Source organism: Podarcis muralis, chromosome 7 (genome assembly GCF_964188315.1).
Source record: "Podarcis muralis chromosome 7, rPodMur119.hap1.1, whole genome shotgun sequence".
Lineage (NCBI taxonomy): Eukaryota > Metazoa > Chordata > Lepidosauria > Squamata > Lacertidae > Podarcis > Podarcis muralis.
The window spans coordinates 68241769-68264006 of NC_135661.1; the positions used below are offsets into that span (position 1 = coordinate 68241769).

Sequence of the window (22238 nt, forward strand, 5' to 3'; positions counted from 1 at the left end):
AGCAGAAGCCTGCCCCCCTGTGATGTTCCCTTTTTTTGCAACTCACTTCTACTCAAGAGTAGAAATTAATGAACTGAAATTAATGAATAATAATAATAATAATAAATTTTATTTATATCCCGCCCTCCCCAGCCGAAGCCGGGCTCAGGGCGGCTAACAACAGTCAAATAGTCAAACAGTCAAATTCTAAAAACATTCTAAAAACATTTCATTATAAAATTAATTAAAATCAAATTGTTGGCAACCGATTAGGCAAAATTCTGTGCAGGTTGCCAGAGGAGGGAGTCAGGCTGCGCCCTGACCAAAGGCCTGGTGGAACAACTCTGTCTTGCAGGCCCTGCGGAAAGATGTCAGGTCCCGCAGGGCCCTAGTCTCTTGTGACAGAGCATTCCACCAGATTGGAGCCGCAGCCGAGAAGGCCCTGGCTCTAGTTGAGGCCAGCCTAACCTCTCTGAGGCCTGGGACCTTGAGGATGTTGTTATTTGCAGACCGTAGGTTTCTCTGTGGGGCATACCAGGAGAGGCAGTCCCGTAGGTACGAGGGTCCTAGGCCGTATAGGGCTTTAAAGGTTAAAACCAGCACCTTAAACCTGATCCTGTACTCCACCGGGAACCAGTGCAGCTGGTATAGTACCGGATGAATGTGATCTCGCAGCGAAGACCCCATAAGGAGTCTCGCCGCGGCATTCTGCACCCGCTGGAGTTTCTGGGTCAGTTTCAAGGGCAGCCCCACGTAGAGCGAGTTACAATAATCCAGTCTGGAGGTGACCGTCGCATGGATCACAGTGGCTAGATCAGGGCGAGAGAGATAAGGGGCCAACTGCTTAGCTTGGCGGAGATGAAAAAATGCCGCCTTTGTTATAGCTGTAATCTGCGCCTCCATAGAGAGGGAGGTATCGAAGATTACACCCAAACTCTTAACGGACGGTGCTGGCACTAATTGCACCCCCGCAAGAGATGGGAGTTGCCCCCTCGATCCCATATCGTCCCGCCCCAGCCAGAGGACCTCTGTCTTCGAAGGATTTAACTTCAACCGGCTCCCACGTAACCATCCAGCCACAGCTTCCAGACATCTGGTCAGTGTGTCTGGGGCCGAGTCAGGATGGCCATCCATCAACAGATAGAGTTGGGTGTCATCAGCATACTGATGGCAACCCAGCCCAAAACTCCGGACAAGCTGGGCTTGTCATGCCCATCCTTTCAAATGGGCTGTGATCTCCCCAAAAAAGCTCAACAACTTCAGGAATCTGAAGAAGTGTGCATGCACACGAAAGCTCATACTAATAACAAACTTAGGGTAAAGGGACCCCTGACCATTAGGTCCAGTCGTGGCCAACTCTGGGGTTGCAGCGCTCATCTCGCTTTATTGGCCGAGGGAGCCGGTGTACAGCTTCCGGGTCATGACTAAGCCGCTTCTGGCAAACCAGAGCAGCGCACAGAAACGCTGTTTACCTTTCCACTGGAGCGGTACCTATTTATCTACAGTGGTGCCCCGCAAGACGAATGCCTCGCAAGATGAAAGGGTTTTCCGTTTTTGAGTTGCTTCGCAAGACGATTTTCCCTATGGGCTTGCTTCGCAAGACGAAAACGTCTTGCGAGTCTTGCGATTTTTTTTCACTTCGCCCCCCCTTTTTCTAAGCCGCTAATAGCCTTTTAGCCGCTAAGCCTTTAATAGCCGCTAAACCGCTAATAGCGCTAAGCCGCTAATAGGGTTGCTTCGCAAGATGAAAAAACCGCTAGACGAAGAGACTCGCGTAACGGATTAATTTCGTCTTGCGAGGCACCACTGTACTTGCACTTTGACGTGCTTTCGAACTGCTAGGTTGGCCGGAAATAACAAACTTAGTTGGTCTCTAAGGTGCTACTGGAAGGATTTTTTAATTTTGTTTTGACTACGGCAGACCAAGACCTACCTGTAACTAGAACTTTAGGAAGTAGACCTTGCAGAGCGTTTAGGGTTGCAGCCGCTTTTCAACAATGGGAAGGATGATTATTTTCATTTTCATTTTTTTATTATACTTGTATACTGCCCTTCATCTGAAGATCACAGGGTGATTCACAGCATAAAAATGCAAAATGAGAACACAAAATACATAAATAAGAACAAGAACAAACCAATAAACCCCTCTTCCAGGAAGACATTTAAAAAGGCATAGAATGCTACCCAACATTAGTCAAGAGTTGGCCCATTGAAATGGATGGGCATGACTAATTTGGGTTCATTAATTTCAGTGGGGTCTGCTCTTGAGTAGAAGTGAGTTGCAAAAAAGCAACTGGATAATAGAACTCCAAGCAAATCAATAGATGCAAAAGAGCGAGTGAAGTCAAGGTAACTAAATAAATACTTGTATTTCTGTAACATAGGTTACAGAAGTATAAGTCTAGGAATATATGAGGGGCTTTTGGGGGGGTCTAGATGATACCTATGGGTCCCTTTGAAACCTGTGATCCTGTATATGTTGGGTAGGATTTATAAGAGGAAACCAGCCAAACCAGTTCTTTTGCTCAGGACAGCAATACCTCAAGGACCACCTTTTCCCAAACAAACCCTGTGATAATCATCTGAGGCCCTTCATGTCCTTCCTCCATGAGACATCCAGAAGGTGGCAACATGAGAATGGACCTTTTCTGCAGTGGTTCCCCATTTGTGGAGTGCTCTCCGCAGCGCCTTCATTACATATCTTTAGGTGCCAGGCGAAAACGTTTCTCGATAATCAGGTCTTTGGCTAATTAACATTCTATGGCCTTTTAAAAATATTTCTAGGATGGGGTTGTTTTTGTTTTATGTATTTTATGTTCTTGTTTTGCATTTTTCTGTTGTGAGCTGACCTATGATCTTCAGGCTGTATACAAATATAGTAAATAAACAAATAAGCACATGAACCACTGGAGTCTCTGGCTCAGAGACTGGGATTGTGCACAACAATCCAATAATAACGGAACAATTGTATGAGACTTCTTGACTCTGAGGTGCAGACATGGATGTGATACTATATACAGCGTCGGCATTTCGGTGTTGTGAAGGCACAGAAGATTGATAATTATTGTATCTTCCATAGGCCATAGATGTATTCTTTATAAAGTCTGTAAATCTTTTCATTTAATTACATACAACCCAGTATATCTCAAAGCACCATTCAGTTAAATACTATAGTTTCAGCCAATGCAGTGTTCCAAAGCAACTTCTTCCGCTTTGAGATCTTTAGGGCCAGTTCTAATATTTAGACCAGGGGTGGGGAAACTGGCCCTCCTGATGTTGGACTCCTCGTTCCCATCAGCCCCAGCCAGTATGGCTAATGGGAAGGGATGGTGGGAGTCATAGTCCAACAACATCTGGAGAGACCACAGATTTATCATGTCTGCCTTAGACACAAACTCAAAACTTCTGTTTCACCAAGCCTTAGGTTTCTTTTAGCATCTACTGTTTGCTATGCTGGGCTGTTTAAGCAGGTTTTTTTATTTTTGTTTTATCCTGCCTTTGATAATTTGTTTTATGATTACTGCTATTATTCATGTTTTTTAAAAGTGCGGCAAGAATAAGAATAATAAATCACATAGCCTCTTTTCTTTCGAATCAAAGGGAATGGCGCCTTTAAGATGTTGGTCAGGATGGCAAAGACACCAGAACGATCCTGTATCAATCTTGCTTTTTACCCATAACCAAATGTAATGGAGAGATTAATGGATTAATCAACATGCAATTTGACAGCTTTTGTTTTGCTTTGTGAGACCCACCTCTTTTGCTGAATCTATACTGTTCTGTTCTGGCTGGAAGGGCTTAACCTGTTTTGTAGAGTTGTTAGTGGTGGCACCGCCTATTGTTGGTCTCCACACCTTCCACCCTACCATTCCCATGAGTACTAGCCACTACTGGCTAATGGTGAGAGGTCAATTTGGCCCTCCCTCTCAGACACTGAAAGTGCATGTGAGGGATCACACTGTGTAGCCCCAACACATCAGCTATACCTCCCCTGGTTGTATGTTTGGGGATCATATGAAGGGGAATCTACACGGGGGGGGGGGGGCGGCGGGATCCTGGGCCACTCACGATCCCACCTCACATAAAGGACGTCTACTCCTCAATATGCAATTAAATGCTGCTCAAGTAAATGTTCAATATGCAAGCTAGCCTTTGCCCTGCAACCCATTATTTCTTTGCAAGGTGGCCCACAAATCGTTGCTACTCAGCACAGGCAAAGCAAGTTATTTCGTTCTAAGGGACTTTTAGCAGGACAAATGTCATGACCACTTGATGGCGCCAAATGCCACCTGGCGTGTTGGGTGTCGGGACGGACATCTGTTTACTGAAAAAGAGTGAATGCCAAGTTTTGAAAGTAGGGACTGCCAAGTATTAGACATTAAATAAAAGCAATTTCAGGAAGCAGCTCCCAGTTTTACAGTGAGAGACGGAGAAGTCCAGATATTTTATTTTCCATTCTGTTTGCAACCCTTTCTGTTGCTTTGGTTCAAGGAGAGGCAGAAGGATGCTAAAATCAGACAATGGCTGTACATACGCTAACCCAGTTATAGCATTGAAATGCAGTTTTTCTTAATCCAAAATAGTTTGTGCTTGTCCTCAGCATGCTAGCTCCAAGATAGCTCAATTGGTGGAGCACGTGATTCTTAGTCTCAGGGTCATGAGTTCAAGCCTCACATTGCGCAAAAAGATTCCTGCATTGCAGGGGATTGGACTGGATCAATCTGCAAGGAGCTTTTATTTTCAGAGTGAAACCAGTTTCTCAAGAAGCCCTATTCAGGGGCGGAAAAATATTCACCAGCTGATATGCACCTGTCCTGCCCCCCCTTCATTATTTTTTTCTATCCCAGCACGACATCTGCAGGTTTCTGCCCTGGCTACCCCTGTTTTAAGGAACCGGCCATCCCCATATACTCAAAAGCGGGACTCAAAAGTTACCTAAGTATACTAGTGGCACCAGTGGTAGCACCACAGGCAATAGTACTGGTAGGTAAAGGGACCCTTGACCATTAGGTCCAGTAGTGGCCGACTCTGGGGTTGCGGCGCTCATCTCGCTTTACTGGCCAAGGGAGCCGGCGTGCAGCTTCCGGGTCATGTGGCCAGCATGACTAAGCCGCTTCTGGCGAACCAGAGCAACGCACGGAAACGCCGTTTACCTTCCCACCGGAGCGGTACCTATTTATCTACTTGCACTTTGACGTGCTTTTGAACTGCTAGGTTTGCAGGAGCAGGGACTGAGCAACGGGAGCTCACTGGTTGACAACTCCTAGGCTCTGGTTTAACCCACAGCACCACCCGCGTCCCTATAGTACTGGTACCTGGCAGGTAAACAAAGTATAGGTAAAAAATAGCACCGGTACCTGGCAGTACTGGTAACACTGGCAGTAATACTGGTGCTACCACTCGCAGTGTGGAAGCAAATTTGAATCCTTCTGCCACTGAGTTCATGGTGAGAAGATAGATTCTGAATACCTATAGAAGTGGAGGTGCTGAGACTTTTGGACGCAGACGCAACAGATGTGCAAACCGCCCAGCCTCCCTCTCTTTGCACTCCCCCCCCCCCCCCCCACGGTGCTATGTGTGTCAGTGAGAGGAGGGGCGGTAATCCCCCTCCCCAGCCACCCACACGCGATTTCCTTGCCTGCTGGTGGACACAGCCCGCCAGAGAGAGCTTGCCGGGGGGTGGGCTGGGGGAGTCCCTGCCCGGTGATTGGCTCTTCCTCGGGGCCAGTAGCCCTGGCCGGGCTCGGCGCCGGCAGCCAATCGAAAGGCGGGGACTGTGGGGCTCGGGAATGCCGCGGCGCTGGTGGAGGCGCCGGGTGTGGAACGGGCGGCGGGCTGAGCTCGCGCGCATCGTGGGCGCCGCTCCGTTTCGACGATGCGCCCGGCGCTGCGCGCGCTCGGGCTCCTCCAGCTGCTCCAGCACCTGGATCTCGCCAGCGGCCAGACGGGTAAGTGGCCGAGGCGGCAGGGGGACTGGGAGCCGGGCTGGGGAACTCCTGCCGGTGGGACGCCGTCCGAGCAGGACTTGGCAGAAGGGGCAAGGAGTTGGGAGAGGCGGCGGTGGGAAGCCAAGCCAACATTGTAAATGCTAAGTGAAGCGACGCCTGTTGCCGACACAAGAAAGGGCGATCCATAAGACCGATAAGCGCACAGTTTTGAAATCGGGGGGCACTTCCAGGCTGCTTGGCTGCTTTCGGGCGGGCTGCAATCTTACATGGCAAATTCCGGTTGCACAATTGCATCCTGATGGGAAAACCTTGCGCAACAATCCCGCTTCTCGAAAACATCCGATTTTGTTTTATTTTTATGCCTGAGCGGGGATAAGGAAAGCGGCTGCTGGGAAGCCTGGGACGCACTTGCGGTGATGCAACGTCGTCTAACCTCCCTGTAGTTGATGGGTGCTCATTTCGCAGAATCATAGAACTGTGTAGAGTTGGAAGGGATCCCGAGGGTCCTCTAGTCCAACCCCCTGCAATGCAGAAATGTCGACTGAAGCATCCATGAAAACCTCCAAGGAAGGAGGGATTTCAATGCACAACCAACGTCCTCCAATCTCCCTGCAATGGCATCAGGGCGAATGCTCACTAAACAGGCTGTCTGGAAGCAACCTGAGATGGAGATCCCTTGGCCAGGATGACAGCTCTCATCATCCCTGATCACTGGCTACTCTGTCTGGGGCTGAACATCAAGGGCCACAGTTTGTCCCTATCCTCCTCCTCCCCACTGCCGAGTTCTCCAAGGGCAATGCTGAAACTAAGGTGGAAGAAGTTGAGAGCCAGTGCCTCCGCCCCGCTAGGACTGGGTGCAAGGGAAGAGGTAGGGGCAGAGTGAGGCTGGTGGAGCACTGCCCCCCCCCTTTGTCCAAATGAGTCTCCGTGGGCTAATTGTTAGAATAAACTTCCTCATGGTAGGGCTTAGCGCTTTGCAAAGTGGTGGACACTCCTTCACTGGAGGGGCTTTTTAAGCAGAATCTGGATGGCTGTTTTTCAAGGGTGCACTTGTTGTATCCTGCGTTGCAGTTCTTGCCCAGAGCAAGGAACTGAACCAGACGAACTCAGAAACCTCTCCCAACTCTAGCGGTACTTGTCAGCTGAGTTTCACCCAGAGCAGACCCACTGAAATGAACGAACAGGACTAAGTTAGGTCCATTCGTTTCAACAGATCCCCTCTGAGTAACACTGAGTTGTGTACTGCCCTATGTTTGTTTGGCAGACATGGTTTGGTGTCAGTACGTTTCACCCATGGGTGGGTGAGCCAGAAATGGTAGACCAATCATTTTTGCAGGTGGGAGTCCTAATGACAATGTCACAAGTGTGTAAGCCACTCTCTAGGTTCCGTTGGTCAAAGTGTGCATTTAAAGAGACTCTTTTCTATTCTTCCATAGATAAAGGAATAAGAATGGGATGGGATTTAGCATGGCATCTTCACCCCTCGTGTCCCTTTTTAATGATTGCCAGAGCGCCTTCCTGGAAGTTGCATTGGCAAGCTTTGCCAGGGAAACACGGGGCAAAGCAACTTCGCCCCACATGTCCCTTTCACAAAGATAGGTTGGCTGGCGATGGGTGGGTGTGGGATGGCGGACAGAGTTGGATTGGGGGGGCATCATGCACATGTAGCATCCCCCCCCCCCCCAATGCTGGGTGCAACTCGGCGCTGCTGGAGCCTGCCCATCCTATTAGGGAAATGTGCAACACAGGTCTGGAGCCATGACTGTGGGGCGATAATTTCCCAGGCCGGCCTTTGCCAACCTGGGGACCTCCAGATGCTTTGGACTACAACTCCCATCAGCCCTAGCCAGCACTCACTCCCATCAGCTGATGGCGGTTGTAGTCCAAAACATCTGCGGGGACTCGCCTTGGCGAACTTGCTGGCCTAGGTTCTCATTCCAGATGGCAGCACTAAGAGGATCTGTGGCGCTTAGGGTTAAACAGCTGGGCAAATCTTAGAGGCTTCTGCCTGCAGTCCCTGTTTTCTTATTCCTGTTCCCTTCAGAGCTTGTAAGCTCATTTGCAGAGCTGCACAGCTCAGTGAATGATACTCAGCTGCAATCCCACACAACGAACTAGGGGTGAGGAACCTATGGCCCTCAAATCCTGCTGGACTATGGCTGCATGCACACTATTCATTTACAGCACATTCCCTCTCCCAAGAAGCCTGGGAGCTGTAGTTTAGCCTTCAGGTAAAGCTAAAGGGACCCCTGACCATTGGGTCCAGTCGTGGCCAACTCTGGGGTTGCAGTGCTCATCTCGCTTTATTGGCCGAGGGAGCCGGCGTACTGCTTCCAGGTCATGTGGCTAGCATGACTAAGCCACTTCTGGCGAACCAGAGCTGCACACGGAAACACCATTTACCTTCCCGCCAGAGCCGTACCTATTTACCTACTTGCACTTTGACATACTTTCAAACTGCTAGGTTGGCAGGAGCAGGGACCAAGCAATGAGAGCTCACCCCGTCGTGGAGATTCGAACCGCCGACCTTCTCATTTGCAAGTCCTAGGCTCTGTGGTTTAACCTACAGCGCCACCCGCGTCACTATAGTTTAGCCTTCAGAGAGCTACAATTCCCAACAGCCTTAATAAAGCTGCATTTCCCAGGATCCTTTTTTTCAGGGTGGTGGGGTGAAGTGTGCTTCATGTGTATCATGTTGTATAGACAACCTATGTCTTCCATCATCCCTGATAACTGTTTGTAGATGATGGAAATTGCAACAAGTTACGCGGAGCCATAGATTCTCCTGCCCCTGCTATGCACACTTACCTGGCAAGCAGCGCAGATACCTATACCTGGAAAATGTTGACCCCTGAGTCTTGGGCAACAGAATGGGATAGATGGGGAAGCCCGGCCCCTTTTCTAGCTGGTCTTTTGGACCCATTCCAGGCCACCCACCCTGTTCACACTCGTCGTGAGTGTTTTCATCTGGCAGGAGCATGTCTTAGAACTCTGATAATGTCTCTTGGTTGCCTGGATGGAGGAGAGGGAGAGAGAAGGAGGTGAGCATGTGTCGTAGAAACCAGCTTACCATACAAAGATAAAATTCACATCCATTGCTGTCATAGATTGGTTGGATGCAGAGGAACAATGTTTATTTATTTATTTATTTATTTAGGTGTATACACCACTATTTGACCGTAGAAGAAACCTCAAAGTGGTTTACAAAGAGGTGTGTGCTGGTGGGCGAATAAAATCATAGGTGGAAGAAAAAACAGTTCAAAACAACGAGTTGAGTAATTCTGAAAGACTTTAAAGCAGCAATAAACTTTGAACGAAGCAATCTCCGCAAGAATGGTTTGCAGTTCCTGTTGAAAGTTTTCAGGCTGAATTTCAGCTGTCTGGAAATCTTCTGTTCAATAAAGTCTGACATATTTGTGCTTCACAAGTTGAAGCTTTGCAGTCTACAGTCAGAAGTAAGCACCACTGAGTTTAAGGGAAGCAGAGGAAACGGCATAGGACTACAGCCAGTCATGTTGATCCTAATAAATTAGGTATTGTGCTATGTGCTGCTGCTGCACCTCTCTCTCTCTCTCTCTCTCTCTCTCTCTCTCTCTCTTTCTCTCTCTCTCTCTCTCTCTCTCTCTCTCTCTCTCTCTCTCTCCCTTAAATTTTTGTACCTTTCCACAAAGAAGTCAGTCCCTCAGTATTCTAGAGTTGATGCCCATGCAAATAGGACTGCTTTAAATTGATGCTTGTGCTCATCCAATGGCTTTACAAAGAACTTACAACTTTAATAGATGAGGAGGAGGATTTCAGCATCACCAGCAACCATAAGAAGACAATAGATACTCCTGATAGGTATAGATGTCTAGTCCCCCCCCCCCACACACACACCATTAAGCCAGTAGAGAGATGATCTTCAAGTGGTGCTTCACATCACTTCTGGGAACCACAGCAAACAAATTGCAAAATAACCCTTCTATATACTCATCTCAAAAAAACCAAACAAGCACAGCGGCCTTGATGAAATTTTATTCCTCTGTGTCTCTCTCTCTGTGTAAAATATTAGTTCTGAGGTTTTAGGTCTTAATCCAAAAGTAAGGACCCCCCCCCCCCCCGGTAGCATCTGTTGTATTTTGTCTTCTCCACATCCTGTTGAAAAATATACTGCCTGGAATTTGCTGACCAACATGGTAATGTCTTCCTGCTGAATGAGCTCCAGAAAAATGCAATGACTTGTGCACTGGGAACCTTCAGTATCTGAGTTGTGTCTAATTTCTTTATAAGTGGTTTTTGTTTGGTTTTTTGCTTACGTTTTTTGCCAGTGAAATTTCCTGGGAATTGTGACTCCCTCTTCTAACTTGGAATTTCCCAGGGCTTCCCTCCAACATAGTTATGAAAAGTGGTTTGGGGTTTTTTTGGGGGGAAGGGGAGATGTTGTTAATGCCAGGTCAGGGATGTAGCAGCCATCCATCCATAACAGCAGATCCAGAAAACGAAAGGATGGGCTGTATTGCTACTGCTGTTATCATCTAGCAAGCTTGTACCCAGCATTGCTCGGAAATTCTACGACACTAAAAAAAACCACTCCAGTTTTGAAATCAGTGGTTAAAATCAGAGCAGTTTTGAAAGGTTCAGTCCTTCATCTTGATTCACAGTGGTGTGCAAATGTATCCAAACATAGAGAGAAACCTGCTCCTTGATATCAGAAAACATCATTTGTCTTAAGAAGTGTCCAAATGCATAGTTTCTGAAAAATTGGCTTGTTTTGCCTTTGGAGCAACGATTTTAAGCAGTAAAGTTTGGGGGATGATAAGTTAAATTATTCATGGGCGCAAACTCTTTATCTGACAGAATGTCTGGTTTTAATAATTGTTTTAATTTTGGAATGTATTTTATTCTGTTTTATTTAGTTTATCTTTTGTAATGGCTTTGTTGCACAGCAGCAAACAACTTTCCAAAATACGGTATATTTCATTTATGAATGGCTTCCCATGAGGCACTCCAAAGCGATTTGCACTACAGTAAAAACGTATATAGAAAAACCTGCATGTGTGAAAACAGTTTAAACATTTGCTTATATATAAAAACCAATTAAAACCAATTGTAAACAGTTTAACCACAACAACATATATATAACATAAATTCAGATCCACACAGATACCAACTTTCTCTGACTTTGGGCCACTGCAAAAAAAAAACATCAGGGGCAAAGGCCGAGTAAAAGGTGCCAAGGCAGGAAAGGAGAGGCTCAGAGCCACAAGCAGGCACCTATGTTTTTAGACATGCATACTCCACTGCCACCACAAATCTCTGCCCCCATAACCTGATGATTGTTCAAGCATGGGAGAAACTCTTCATCCCACTGCAGGGCTTCCTTTCTGCAGAATTGCTTACAGCTTTCTATAAGATTTTGAACAAAAGAGAAAGGTGGGAGGAATCCACTGTTCACACCTGGCTGATGCTCATTGGTACTGGTAAGGAGGAAACAGTATGTGGAGCCAGAGCCTCAAGCATCCATGGCAGATGTCCATCCCACCTCTGCTTAAAAGCCTCCAAGGAAACATAGTCCGCAACCTCCCAGGTTGTCTGGAAGCTGCTCTCAGCAGCCTCAGACAGCATAGCCAGTGGTCAGGGATGATTATAGTCCAACACCTGGGGACTGCTGAAGAACATTGGGAGATGGTAGCAGGACTGTGGGTTGGGCTGGCATGGACCTACTGGGTGAAAACCTGCTGGCTCCCTCCCCAAGCTCAGACCCCTCATCTCTCCATGCCCCCCCAAACAGTTCTCCGTGCATAACCAAATCAGCCACCTCTTGTTTCTACAGTGGTACCTCGGGTTACATACGCTTCAGGTTACATACGCTTCAGGTTACAGACTCCGCTAACCCAGAAATAGTGCTTCAGGTTAAGAACTTTGCTTCAGGATGATAACAGAAATCGTGCTCCAGCTGCGCGGCGGCAACAGGAGGCCCCATTAGCTAAAGTGGTGCTTCAGGTTAAGAACAGTTTCAGGTTAAGAACGGACCTCCGGAACGAATTAAGTACTTAACCTGAGGTACCACTGTATATTGCTTTGTATTTTAAAAACAATTTCTTGCGTTGTGCTCATTGTCAAGCACTTGTTATCCAGTCTAGTTTTCCTGCTGGTGTTCTTTCACTGTTTTTCTCCCGCATCCCTGCTGAACGCAGGCAGAGTAAATACTTTATTGGACCTTTCATCTTCATGCATTTGCCAGAGAGAGCGCGTCCACCCGCTATGTTGTACAGCTAAGAAGGAAGCCGATAACCAGCAAAGCCAGAAACTTGTGGAATTGTAGGAAATCTTTGTCCAAGCAGATTACCCTCTCCCTCTCCCAGGCCCTTGATTAAACTCTAACCCAACTCATAATCTCATTCATCTGCATCTTCAATCAGGATAGTGGGCCATAGTCTAAAACCAATTCCCATAAATACCTTACTCCCCGACCAAAGACAATTATGTTGATACACACACACACACACACACACACACACACACACACACACACTGCCTTTTGCTAAAAAAAAAAGTAGATGGACCGATGATCAGATAGTAGACAGAACTGAGAGCACACTGAATGCTCTTACCTGTGTAATCCAAGATTTTATATCTCTAAACTTGATAAAGCACCACAGCTCTGCATTAAAACAGTGTCAGTATTGCATGCTAAAAGATTGTCTGTAAGAAAGTTGCAACTGATGGAATGACAAAGGTGTACTTTAACAGGTCATGCCCTGTGTTTTAATCATTGAATCATCTGATGCAGCCTTCCCCAGCCTGGTGCACTCCAGATATTATTCAACTCCACCTCCCATCAGCCCCAGCCAGGGTGGCCAATTGTCAGGGATGATGGGAGTTGTAGTCCATGGACATAGGAAGGCTACCTTCTACTGAGTCAGAGCACTAATCTATCTAGCTCAGCTTTGTCTGTATTAACTGACAGTTGCTCTCCAGGTTTTCAGGCCATGGGGAATTTTCCACCTCTATCTGGAGATTCTGGGGGGTTGAACATGCAGAACAGACACCCTGTCACTGAGCTCCAACCCTTCCCCTTTTGAATGGCCACAGGTCAGTGGCAGAACATCTGGAGGGCCTTAGCTTCCCCACCCCCCAAATTAGAGAACCCCTCTCAAAAAGGTAGGAGAGAAACACAATATGCCATTTCCCCTTAACCATCCTGTTTGGGAGAAGGATTATGTGGCTTTCAAAGCTGCAACCAGGTACACACTTCATTTGGGAATAAGCCCTGATGTACGAATACACAGGATCTTATCTAGATCTCTGATCAAGTTGATCAAGACCTGGACCAACCATGTGATGGTGGGGGAGTAGAGTGGGCTTTGATATATTCCTAGCCAGTCGCAGTGGTGTAGCGTGGGGGGTGCAGGGGGGCCGGCCGCACCGGGCGCAACATCTGGGGGTTAGGGTTAGGGGGCGCAAATCCATGGGTTAGGGGGTGCAAATCCACGGGTTAGGGGGCGCAAATTACTTGCCTTGCCCCAGGTGCTGACAACCCACGCTACGCCACTGACCAGTCGCATTTTTAAATAAAATGATGGGGTTTATGTTCTAAGAGGCGAAAAGGAATTGGAGGAGAAAATTAAGCAAACTGAGGGCTTATCCAGTTTGTGTTGCTGCTTTACCTTGGGAAAAATTGCAGTTTAGCGCTGAATGGTCACTGCAGTAGATAGTTATGGGAGAGCAGAAAGATGAAGGTAGTTGATCCCAGCTAAGCCAATAGAGGGGGCCTTACTGAGTGGTAGAACATCCCCTTTGCTTGTAGAAGGTCCCAGGTTCAAGACTGGAAAAATGAGATTGGAGGTGGTAGGAGCATCGTGTGCTATTGGTCCATTTAGCTCAGTACTGTCTACACTGACTGGCAGCAGCTCTCCAAAATTTTAGGCAGCATTCTCTCCCAGGCCTAATGAGAGATTCTGGGGTTCAAACCTAGGGATTTCTACATGCAGAACAGATGCTATCCGCCACCAAGCTATGGCCCTTTCTCTTAATTTCCCCCATCATGACTAGTAGTCTACTAGTCATGCAGCCTGCAAAGGATCAGGTAACAAGTGATGGAGAAGCTGCTGGTTAGAGTGGGCAATTCTTGAGTAGCCGGCCAGATCATTTGACGTGATGCAAAGCAGCTTCCTGATGTAAGATCAGTCTTATCTCCTCGCCTTCCAGGGGATGGTTGCGGTCACTCGACGCTGACGCCTTACAGCGGGACTCTGACTTCCAAGAACTACCCTGGCACTTATCCCAACTTCACGTCTTGCGAGTGGAAGATCCACGGAGCTGCAGGGAGCTCCCTAAGCCTGATCTTTGGAGACATGGACATTGAAGCCTCAGAGCAATGCAAATCCGGCTTCCTATTGCTTTCTTCCCCATCGGATGGAGCTCGCTTCGGTAAGGACAACCGTTTGACTTCTCGGTCGTAAGGATCTCAGGAGTCATGGACAGCTTGGGGTCATGGGAGTGGAGCACACTCTGCAGTGGGGTCAGGAAGGAGAAATGCACATGTCCTTTTCAAATGGAGGTAAGAGGGAAAGACAGTGGCTCCGTGGGAGAGCATCCACTCTGCCTGCAAAGGAGCTCCAGGTTCAGTGCCTGGCAACTCCAGGTAGGACTAGGAATGTCCCTTCCGTGAAACCCTAGAACAGGGGTCAGCAAACTTTTCCAGCAGGGGCAGGTCCACTGTCCCTCAGACCTTGTGGGGGGCCGGGCTATTTTTTTTGGGGGGGGGAGGGAATGAATGAATTCCTATGCCCCACAAATAACCCAGAGATGCATTTTAAATAAAAGGGCACATTCTACTCATGTAAAAACACGCTGATTCCCGGACCGTCCATGAGCCAGATTTAGAAGGCGATTGGGCTGGATCCAGCTCCCGGGCCTTAGTTTGCCTACCCATGCCCTAGAAAGCCACTACCAATCAGTGCAGACCAATGGTCTTCAACCAGTCCAGACCTGAGACTCCAACATTCACGTATCCCCTTTCAATTTATGCTTAATAGCACTAGCAAGGCACATTATTAGTCTCAAAATAGCAATTCACAGGGCTATGTACAGTGTGCTGCCTTAGCATTGCCACTGAATGAAAAGCAGCAAGGAACTTCCCCTCTGACCTAACCCTGTGTCCAGTGCCGGATTTACATATAAGCTAAACAAGCTATAGCTTAGGGCCCCACTCTCTTGGGGGCCCCCCAAAAAATTAAAGGGGAAAAAACTGGATGTACATTTCCAAAATAGAAGATAAAAAACAAATAAAATAAAACCTACATTCAGCAACAGTGTTTTGTGTTGTGTAGGCTCCTATGATGTAAGTAATGGGCCCCGCCTGCTAGCCTGCTCCCTAAAATATCACTGGTTTGCTCATTTCTATATATAGGGTGCCTACATTCTGCATGTGCAAATGGCTTTAGATACCTATGAGGTCCATAAATTACCATATAGCATATATTCAACACAAAAAACAGCAACTATTTGTTGTTAACAAAGGACAGCTGGATATATAAAGGGCTCCATTACCTTCAGTAACTTAGGGCCTCATCAAACCTAAATCTGGCCCTGCCTGTGTCTGGTTGCAGGGAGAGGGGTGAGTGTGATGTGGCATGCCTGGTCCATCTAAGTCTCACCTGCTACAGCCAAGCTCCTGCCATCACTTTCTGGGCCCCTGGCTATTGCTATGATGGCAACTGCTGGGCATCCAATCTACCCACCACAGTGGACCCTTATTCAGTCTTGTCCCCAGCATACTTCTATTCTGGGAGAAATCTAAAAGCCACAGAAACGGACTAAAACATGAGCAGAGAGTGTCCCTGCTCCATAGATGCATATAGACTGGCATGGCTATAGGGGAGAATACGGCTAGCCAGAAATAAGGCTCTTGCCTTTCTCCTGCCATTTTGTTACGACAATTTAAAATTCAATCTTAAATACAGGTAAAGTGCATTATTGTCCCCGGAATAGAGTGGCTCTCCCCCACTCCCTTATCTGCTTGGAAAAGCGAGAGGAGCTCAGTGAAACGAACCGGTCTTTTCCATCTCTGATTTCTATGGCCATTCAGACAGAAGAAGGGGAAACGTTGAATGATCTCCTGGCTGACCCTCTCATGTGTCGCTCTGGCAGAGCACAAAGGGGCCTTCTCTTTGCAATATACACTTGGAGCTCCTGGGCCCTTGTCCCTTTTTGCTTCCTTGGCTGACAGTTCTTTTCCTGCTGCATCCTATAATTAACTTTGCTTCCTCTTGGCATGGGGACTCGCCCACCCTTTCCTTCACTCCTTGCCTCTCCGACTCCCATCACCTCCGATTCCTGGCAGAGGCTGATTTCACTTGATTCTTTGGGAGAGACGGTTCCTGGAAGACATTTCCAAAGGTCATCCTTCCTGGCTAGCTTTGTTTGCCTCCTCCTTTCTTTCAGTTTCCCTCTCTACAGGCTGCTTCAAGGCCCATCCAATCTCCCTTTAAATCCTAGGAAATCCTGAAAACATTACAAGCACTGCTCCGGGGGGGGGGGGGGGGGCAAGGCAAACTTAATGAACTGGCGCGCACACACACACACACACACACACACACACACACACACACACCCCTGCTCCTTGCATAGGTTCCCTCCATGTGGCCCATTTCCCATGCAGATACAGTGGTACCTTCGGTTACAGACGCTTCAGGTTACAGACTCCGCTAACCCAGAAATAGTGCTTCAGGTTAAGAACTTTGCTTCAGGATAAGAACAGAAATCGTGCTCTGGCGGCGCAGCGGCATTGGGAGGCCCCATTAGCTAAAGTGGTGCTTCAGGTTAAGAACGGTTTCAGGTTAAGAACGGACGTCCGGAACAAATTAAGTACTTAACCCGAGGTACCACTGTATATAAAAAGGCAGATTTGTATTTGCCACCACCCCCCATACTTTTTCCCCCTTCATTTTATTTATTTGTTAACATTCTTATATTACATCAGTAAACATTGTCATATTACTTTACAGGACTTACTATAATATAATTCCCAACATGTATACAAAAATTATATACAAATTTTATATACCTAGAAAGAAAATGAAACAAAAAAAAGAAAGAACAAAGAGAAAAAACAAAAACAAGTCCCCCCCAATCATATACATACCAACACACTAGACTTCCTGTCTTTCCCGTTGTATATTCCTTTTTTTTACAAATGAATGTATTCTTATTATTGTATATTTCTTTACATATTATCTAATACATTCCTATATCAATATGTGTCTTATTTCTCAGCTCATTCTCACTACAATGTCAATCAAATGCTAGCATAGATAGCGAACCTTTACTGTATTTTTGAACATACGTGTCAGGGGCTCAGGAGCAGAGGCACAGGAGAGGGAGGAAATAGAGACCGAGGGGGAGGAATCTGAAGGAAATGTTAGCGATGACAGCCGTCCGAGGTCTCTGAGTCTCTCCAGCGACTCGGAGGATTCACAGAAAGGGGCTCCCATGGTCAGAGCAAGGGGGGTGCCTAGGGGGACACCCCAGGAAGAAGGGGCAAGAGGGGACTCAGAGAGCAGCAGTTGGAAATCAGGACCAGCTTCTCCACCAGAGCGCAGTAGGGGGGAGGAGTCCCAGGCATCGGGATCAGGCGGCGCACCGCCAGCGGGAGGACATGAGTCAGGATTGGCCACACCTCCATCGGAGAGCGAGGAAACGGTCAAAAGGAAGGTCGGAGACTGGGCGCGCGCGCCAAGTTCAAATGTACAAGAGGGAGGCGCAGTGGGCAGCCCGGATAGGGAGCCAGGTCCTAAAGCCCGCCGAAAGGAGGGAGGAGACTCAGGGGGGTCAGCGTCAGCGTCAGAAGAGTCCAGGACGGAAGGGACCCCGGGGGGTAGAAGGACCCAGAGGAGAAAGGAGAGACGGAAGAGGTGGAGTAAGGTTAGAGTCTTAAACTGGTGTACAGGGGGCGGAGACTCAGATGGAGCTTCGCCGGTCTAGCCTCTAAGACGTAGAGCTGGGGCGCTCCGGTTTGGAAATGGAAACTGTACTTCAATAAAGACTTTTGTACATTACTGCCGGCTAGCGTTGGTCCTCTGTGAGCTGGGACCTGGAGCCAGCTCTGACAATACGTTTTATATCTATCCCATTTTTCCATAAATTTTTGTTTTGAATTGTCTCTCAGGGTATTTGTTAACTGCGCCATTTCAACAAATTCTTGTAGCTTGTAATGCCAGTCCGTTATTGTCGGGGCTTCTTGTTCCTTCTACCCCTTTGCCAACCAAGTCCGAGCTGTGGCCGTTGCATATAAGAATACCTCCCTAAAAAGCATTGTTGGCAGGGACATCCCGAAGGCCTTTAGGGCCCCCCATCCTATCACTTGATCCTGTTCTGGTCTAGGACATTACACTGAATGAACACACAGACATGCCTTTTCAGGCTATAGCTGTGCACATGTGTGAAGAAGCTTTAAAGTGGGCATGGAGGTGCCTCCATACAGACGTTTAATGTGGACTTAGTGCTGCTCGTCCCTGCACTTTTTTATAGTTTAAAAACTGTGGGATGTGATACATAAGTAGCAGTCAAGTACAACATTCCTTGTTTTCCTAGAGTGGACATGCAGGGGAATGTTTGGTCCAGCCAGTCAAAAACTTCCTGTTTCCTCCTGGCTGGGACATAGTTGCTTTGCATGTGACTAGAGGTGGGCATGACCTTACCTGCCCAGGTAACAAAAGGACAAGGCACGCAGCACAGACCCTCTCTTTGACTTCCTCCGTCGTTGGAGCAGCAGCTTTTAGCTAGAATTGCTCTGTTGGCTCTCAGCCAACAGAGGACACTGGGACTATCTCCATATGGGATAGATCCACATGTATATAATTTGTAACTAAGTCTGCCTTCAGGGATCCAACTGTGAAATGATGATGTGAGTAAACTTCTTTTATATACTTTACACAAGATTGTGGCGTGTTTATTCATTTAAGAGGGATATAAGGAAACTTACCAGGAATCTAATATTGAGAGGCTTAAACAAGCCTGCAGCCAGCTATCTGCTGTGCTTTTAAAAGGGGAATATAAAACTCTGCTAAGTTATAGAACTTGCTAGCGCAAGTTTGGAAGGATATTAATAAACAATATATCCTCTCCTGCCTCCCTGAACATTCCCACAAAAAACCCGAAATGGAGGAGAGACCATCACCTTCCACTGTCAAACAGCTCTTAATGTCAGAAAGTTATTCCTAATATTTAGTCAGACTCTTCTTTCTTGTAACTTGAATCCATTGGTTTGGGTTCTGTCCTCCAGAGCAGGAGAAACCAAGCTTGCTCTGTCTTCCATGTGACAGCCCTTTCAGTTATTGAAGATAGCTACCCTATCATCTCTCAAGTATTCTCTTCTCCAACTCCCTAAACTGTTCTTCATAAGGCTTGATCTCCAAACCTTTTATCATCTTGGCTGCCCTCCTCTGCACACCTTCCAGCTTGTCAACATCCTTCCTAAAATGTGATGCCCAGAACTGGGCACACAACTCCAAGGGGAGCCCGACCAAGGAAGAATAAAATGGTGTCTGCATGAAGATACCATCTCATACTTCCCCACCCTACCCCATTTAATCCGGATTTACTGTTTCTGTGCTGTTTCTTTACTTATTGGATTTTCCACAGGAACATTAAATCCAGATTAAACAGAAAATAATATGGGGCGTCATTTTGATGAGGTTGATGTTGTGTGGATGCTGTGAAAAGCTTGCTTGGATTAATAAATAAATGTTCACTGTATTCCTTTCAATGGCTGCAGAAAACATTTTTGTTTAGGCAAAGCCTATCCAGACAAGTGGAAGTTCCATGTGTTTCATTCCTTGTTAGTTAGCGCTGATTTCAGTTATCTTTTTAAATATTTTTAAAACCTGCTTCTAACAAACCTGTTTTTAATCAAGAATGTCAACGTCTTATTTTATATTGTTATAAGGTGTTTTTTCATTATTTAATCAATTAAGTTTTTTTCATTATTTAATCAATAAAACTAATTGGCAGAAGGTTTTTCTTCTTTATACAATCAAGTGGTATATAAAAAGTAAAGGTAAAGGTACCCCTGCCAGACTCTAGGGTTGTGCGCTCATCTCACTCTATAGGCCGGGAGCCAGCGCTGTCCGCAGACACTTCCGGGTCACGTGGCCAGCGTGACAAGCTGCATCTGGCGAGCCAGCGCAGCACACGGAACGCTGTTTACCTTCCCGCTGGTAAGCGGTCCCTATTTATCTACTTGCACCCGGGGGTGCTTTCGAACTGCTAGGTTGGCAGGTGCTGGGACCGAGCAATGGGAGCACACCCCGCCGCGGGGATTCAAACCGCCGACCATGCGATCGGCAAGTCCTAGGCGCTGAGGTTTTACCCACAGCGCCACCCGCGTCCCTCAAGTGGTATATACATTTTGTTAAATAAACAAAAAATGAGCAGCACTGACCCTACAATAAATTGTTGCGTGCCCATGGAATTTGGATTCCTGCAAGGAATTTATTTTCTTTTTAAAATTTTCATTTATATAAATTACAACAATTATTCAACCATAGTCTTAACATGTTCGATTTTGACTCCCTTCCCCCTCTTTCTGTGGTTCCTTACATTTATTTTCGTCCTTTTCTGTACTCCAAATTGCTTTAGCTTATTCTTTTAATCATCTATTCTCATATCTCATATATATTTTTAAATCTGCAGGTTTTTTTCCAGAATCTTGCCAATGTCTTGATCTGTTTACAGTTTGTTTGTAAATACTCAATAAACCACTTCCATTCCTTTCTAAAAAGTTTGTTGTTTTGATTTCTTATTTTTCCGATAAGTTTCGCCATTTCTGCATACTCCATTAGTTTCTGTATCCATTTTTCTTTTGTCGGGACCTCTTTATCCTTCCACTTTTGGTTGAATAAGATTCTTGCAGCTGTAGTTGCATATATATATAAATTTCTATGCTGTTTAGATAGGTCTAATCTTATTAGGGGGTTTTTACGGGTGTTATCTTAAACATCTTTTTCAATTCATTTTATATCATTTCCCAGTAAACTTTAACCTTATTATACAAGACCACCACATGTGAAAAGGTGCCTTCTTTCTCTTTACATTTCCAACACTTATTTGACTTTGATTTATGCATTTTTGTCAATCTACTAGGTGTTAGGTACCATCTATATAGCATTTCCATATAATTTTCTCTTAAACCATAGCATGCTGTAAATTTTACATCCGTATTCTGTAATCGTTCCCATGCTTCCATTTATAATATTATGACCAATATCTATTGCCCAGTGTAGCATTGAAGATTCCACTTGTTCATTCTTTTTCTCCCATTCCAATAACACCTTATACATTTTAGATATCACTTTAACATTACAATTTAACAGGTCTCTTTCTAATTGTGATAGTTGTTCCCCCAAACCCCCACGTCATATCCTTTTAAAACATTTCATTCAAATGATAATAATATAACCATGATGTTAACATTCCTGGTAAATCCTTAAACTCTTTTAGTTTAAAGTCTCCACCCTCCTCTCTTAGCAAATTTCTATAAGTTGCCCAGCTTTCTGTCATATTTTTCTTTTTCACTGCTATGGCTTCCAAAGGTAAAAGCCAAAGTGGTGTTTTAATTTCCAATTAATTTTTATATTTGTCCCATATTCTATACAAATTTTTCCTAATTATATGGTTTGCAAAACTTTTATGTACTTTCACCTTTTCATACCACATATAAGCGTGCCAACCAAAAATATTATCATGACCTTCCAAATCTAAAATATGCTGATTCTTCAATAGCAACCATTCCTTTAACCAGCACAGACAAGATGCTTCATAATATAATCTCATATCCAGCAGGGAGAAACCTCTTCTCTCTTTTGTGTGTATCAGTATTTTATATTTCATTCTCGGTTTTGCCATTTGTTGAAGCAGTCTGTCTAGCCGATCACTGGTATTGATTGAAACAAAAATAACATTCTTGGTAATACAGTGGTACCTCGCAAGACGAATGCCTCACAAGACAAAAAACGTGCAAGACGAAAGGGTTTTTTGTTTTTTGAGCTGCTTCGCAAGACGATTTTCCCTATGGGCTTGCTTCGCAAGACGGAAACGTCTTGCAAGTTTGTTTCCTTTTTCTTAACACCGTTAATACAGTTGCGACTTGACTTCGAGGAGCAACTCATAGCATGCGGTGTGGTAGCCTTTTTTGAGGTTTTTGAAGACTTTGGTGATTTTTGAAGCTTTTCCAAAACTTTTCCGACACCGTGCTTCACAAGCAGAAAAAAATCGCAAGACGACAAAACTCGCGGAACGAATTAATTTCGTCTTGCGAGGCACCACTGT

General features: G+C 46.0%; 1 protein-coding gene across 2 annotated transcripts in view; it reads left to right on the top strand.

Annotated features, from left to right (window-relative positions):
• Nucleotides 1–5748: 5748 nt before the first annotated feature.
• Nucleotides 5749–22238, top strand: part of LOC114601474 (discoidin, CUB and LCCL domain-containing protein 1-like) — a 43685-nt gene continuing 27195 nt past the window's right edge. For both annotated transcript variants that reach the window (XM_028738635.2, XM_028738636.2), the window contains exons 1-2: nt 5749–5927; nt 14118–14339. In XM_028738635.2, the coding sequence (XP_028594468.2) occupies nt 5855–5927; nt 14118–14339 (295 nt within the window). In that variant the 5' untranslated portion in view covers nt 5749–5854. The remainder of the gene's footprint in view (nt 5928–14117; nt 14340–22238) is intronic.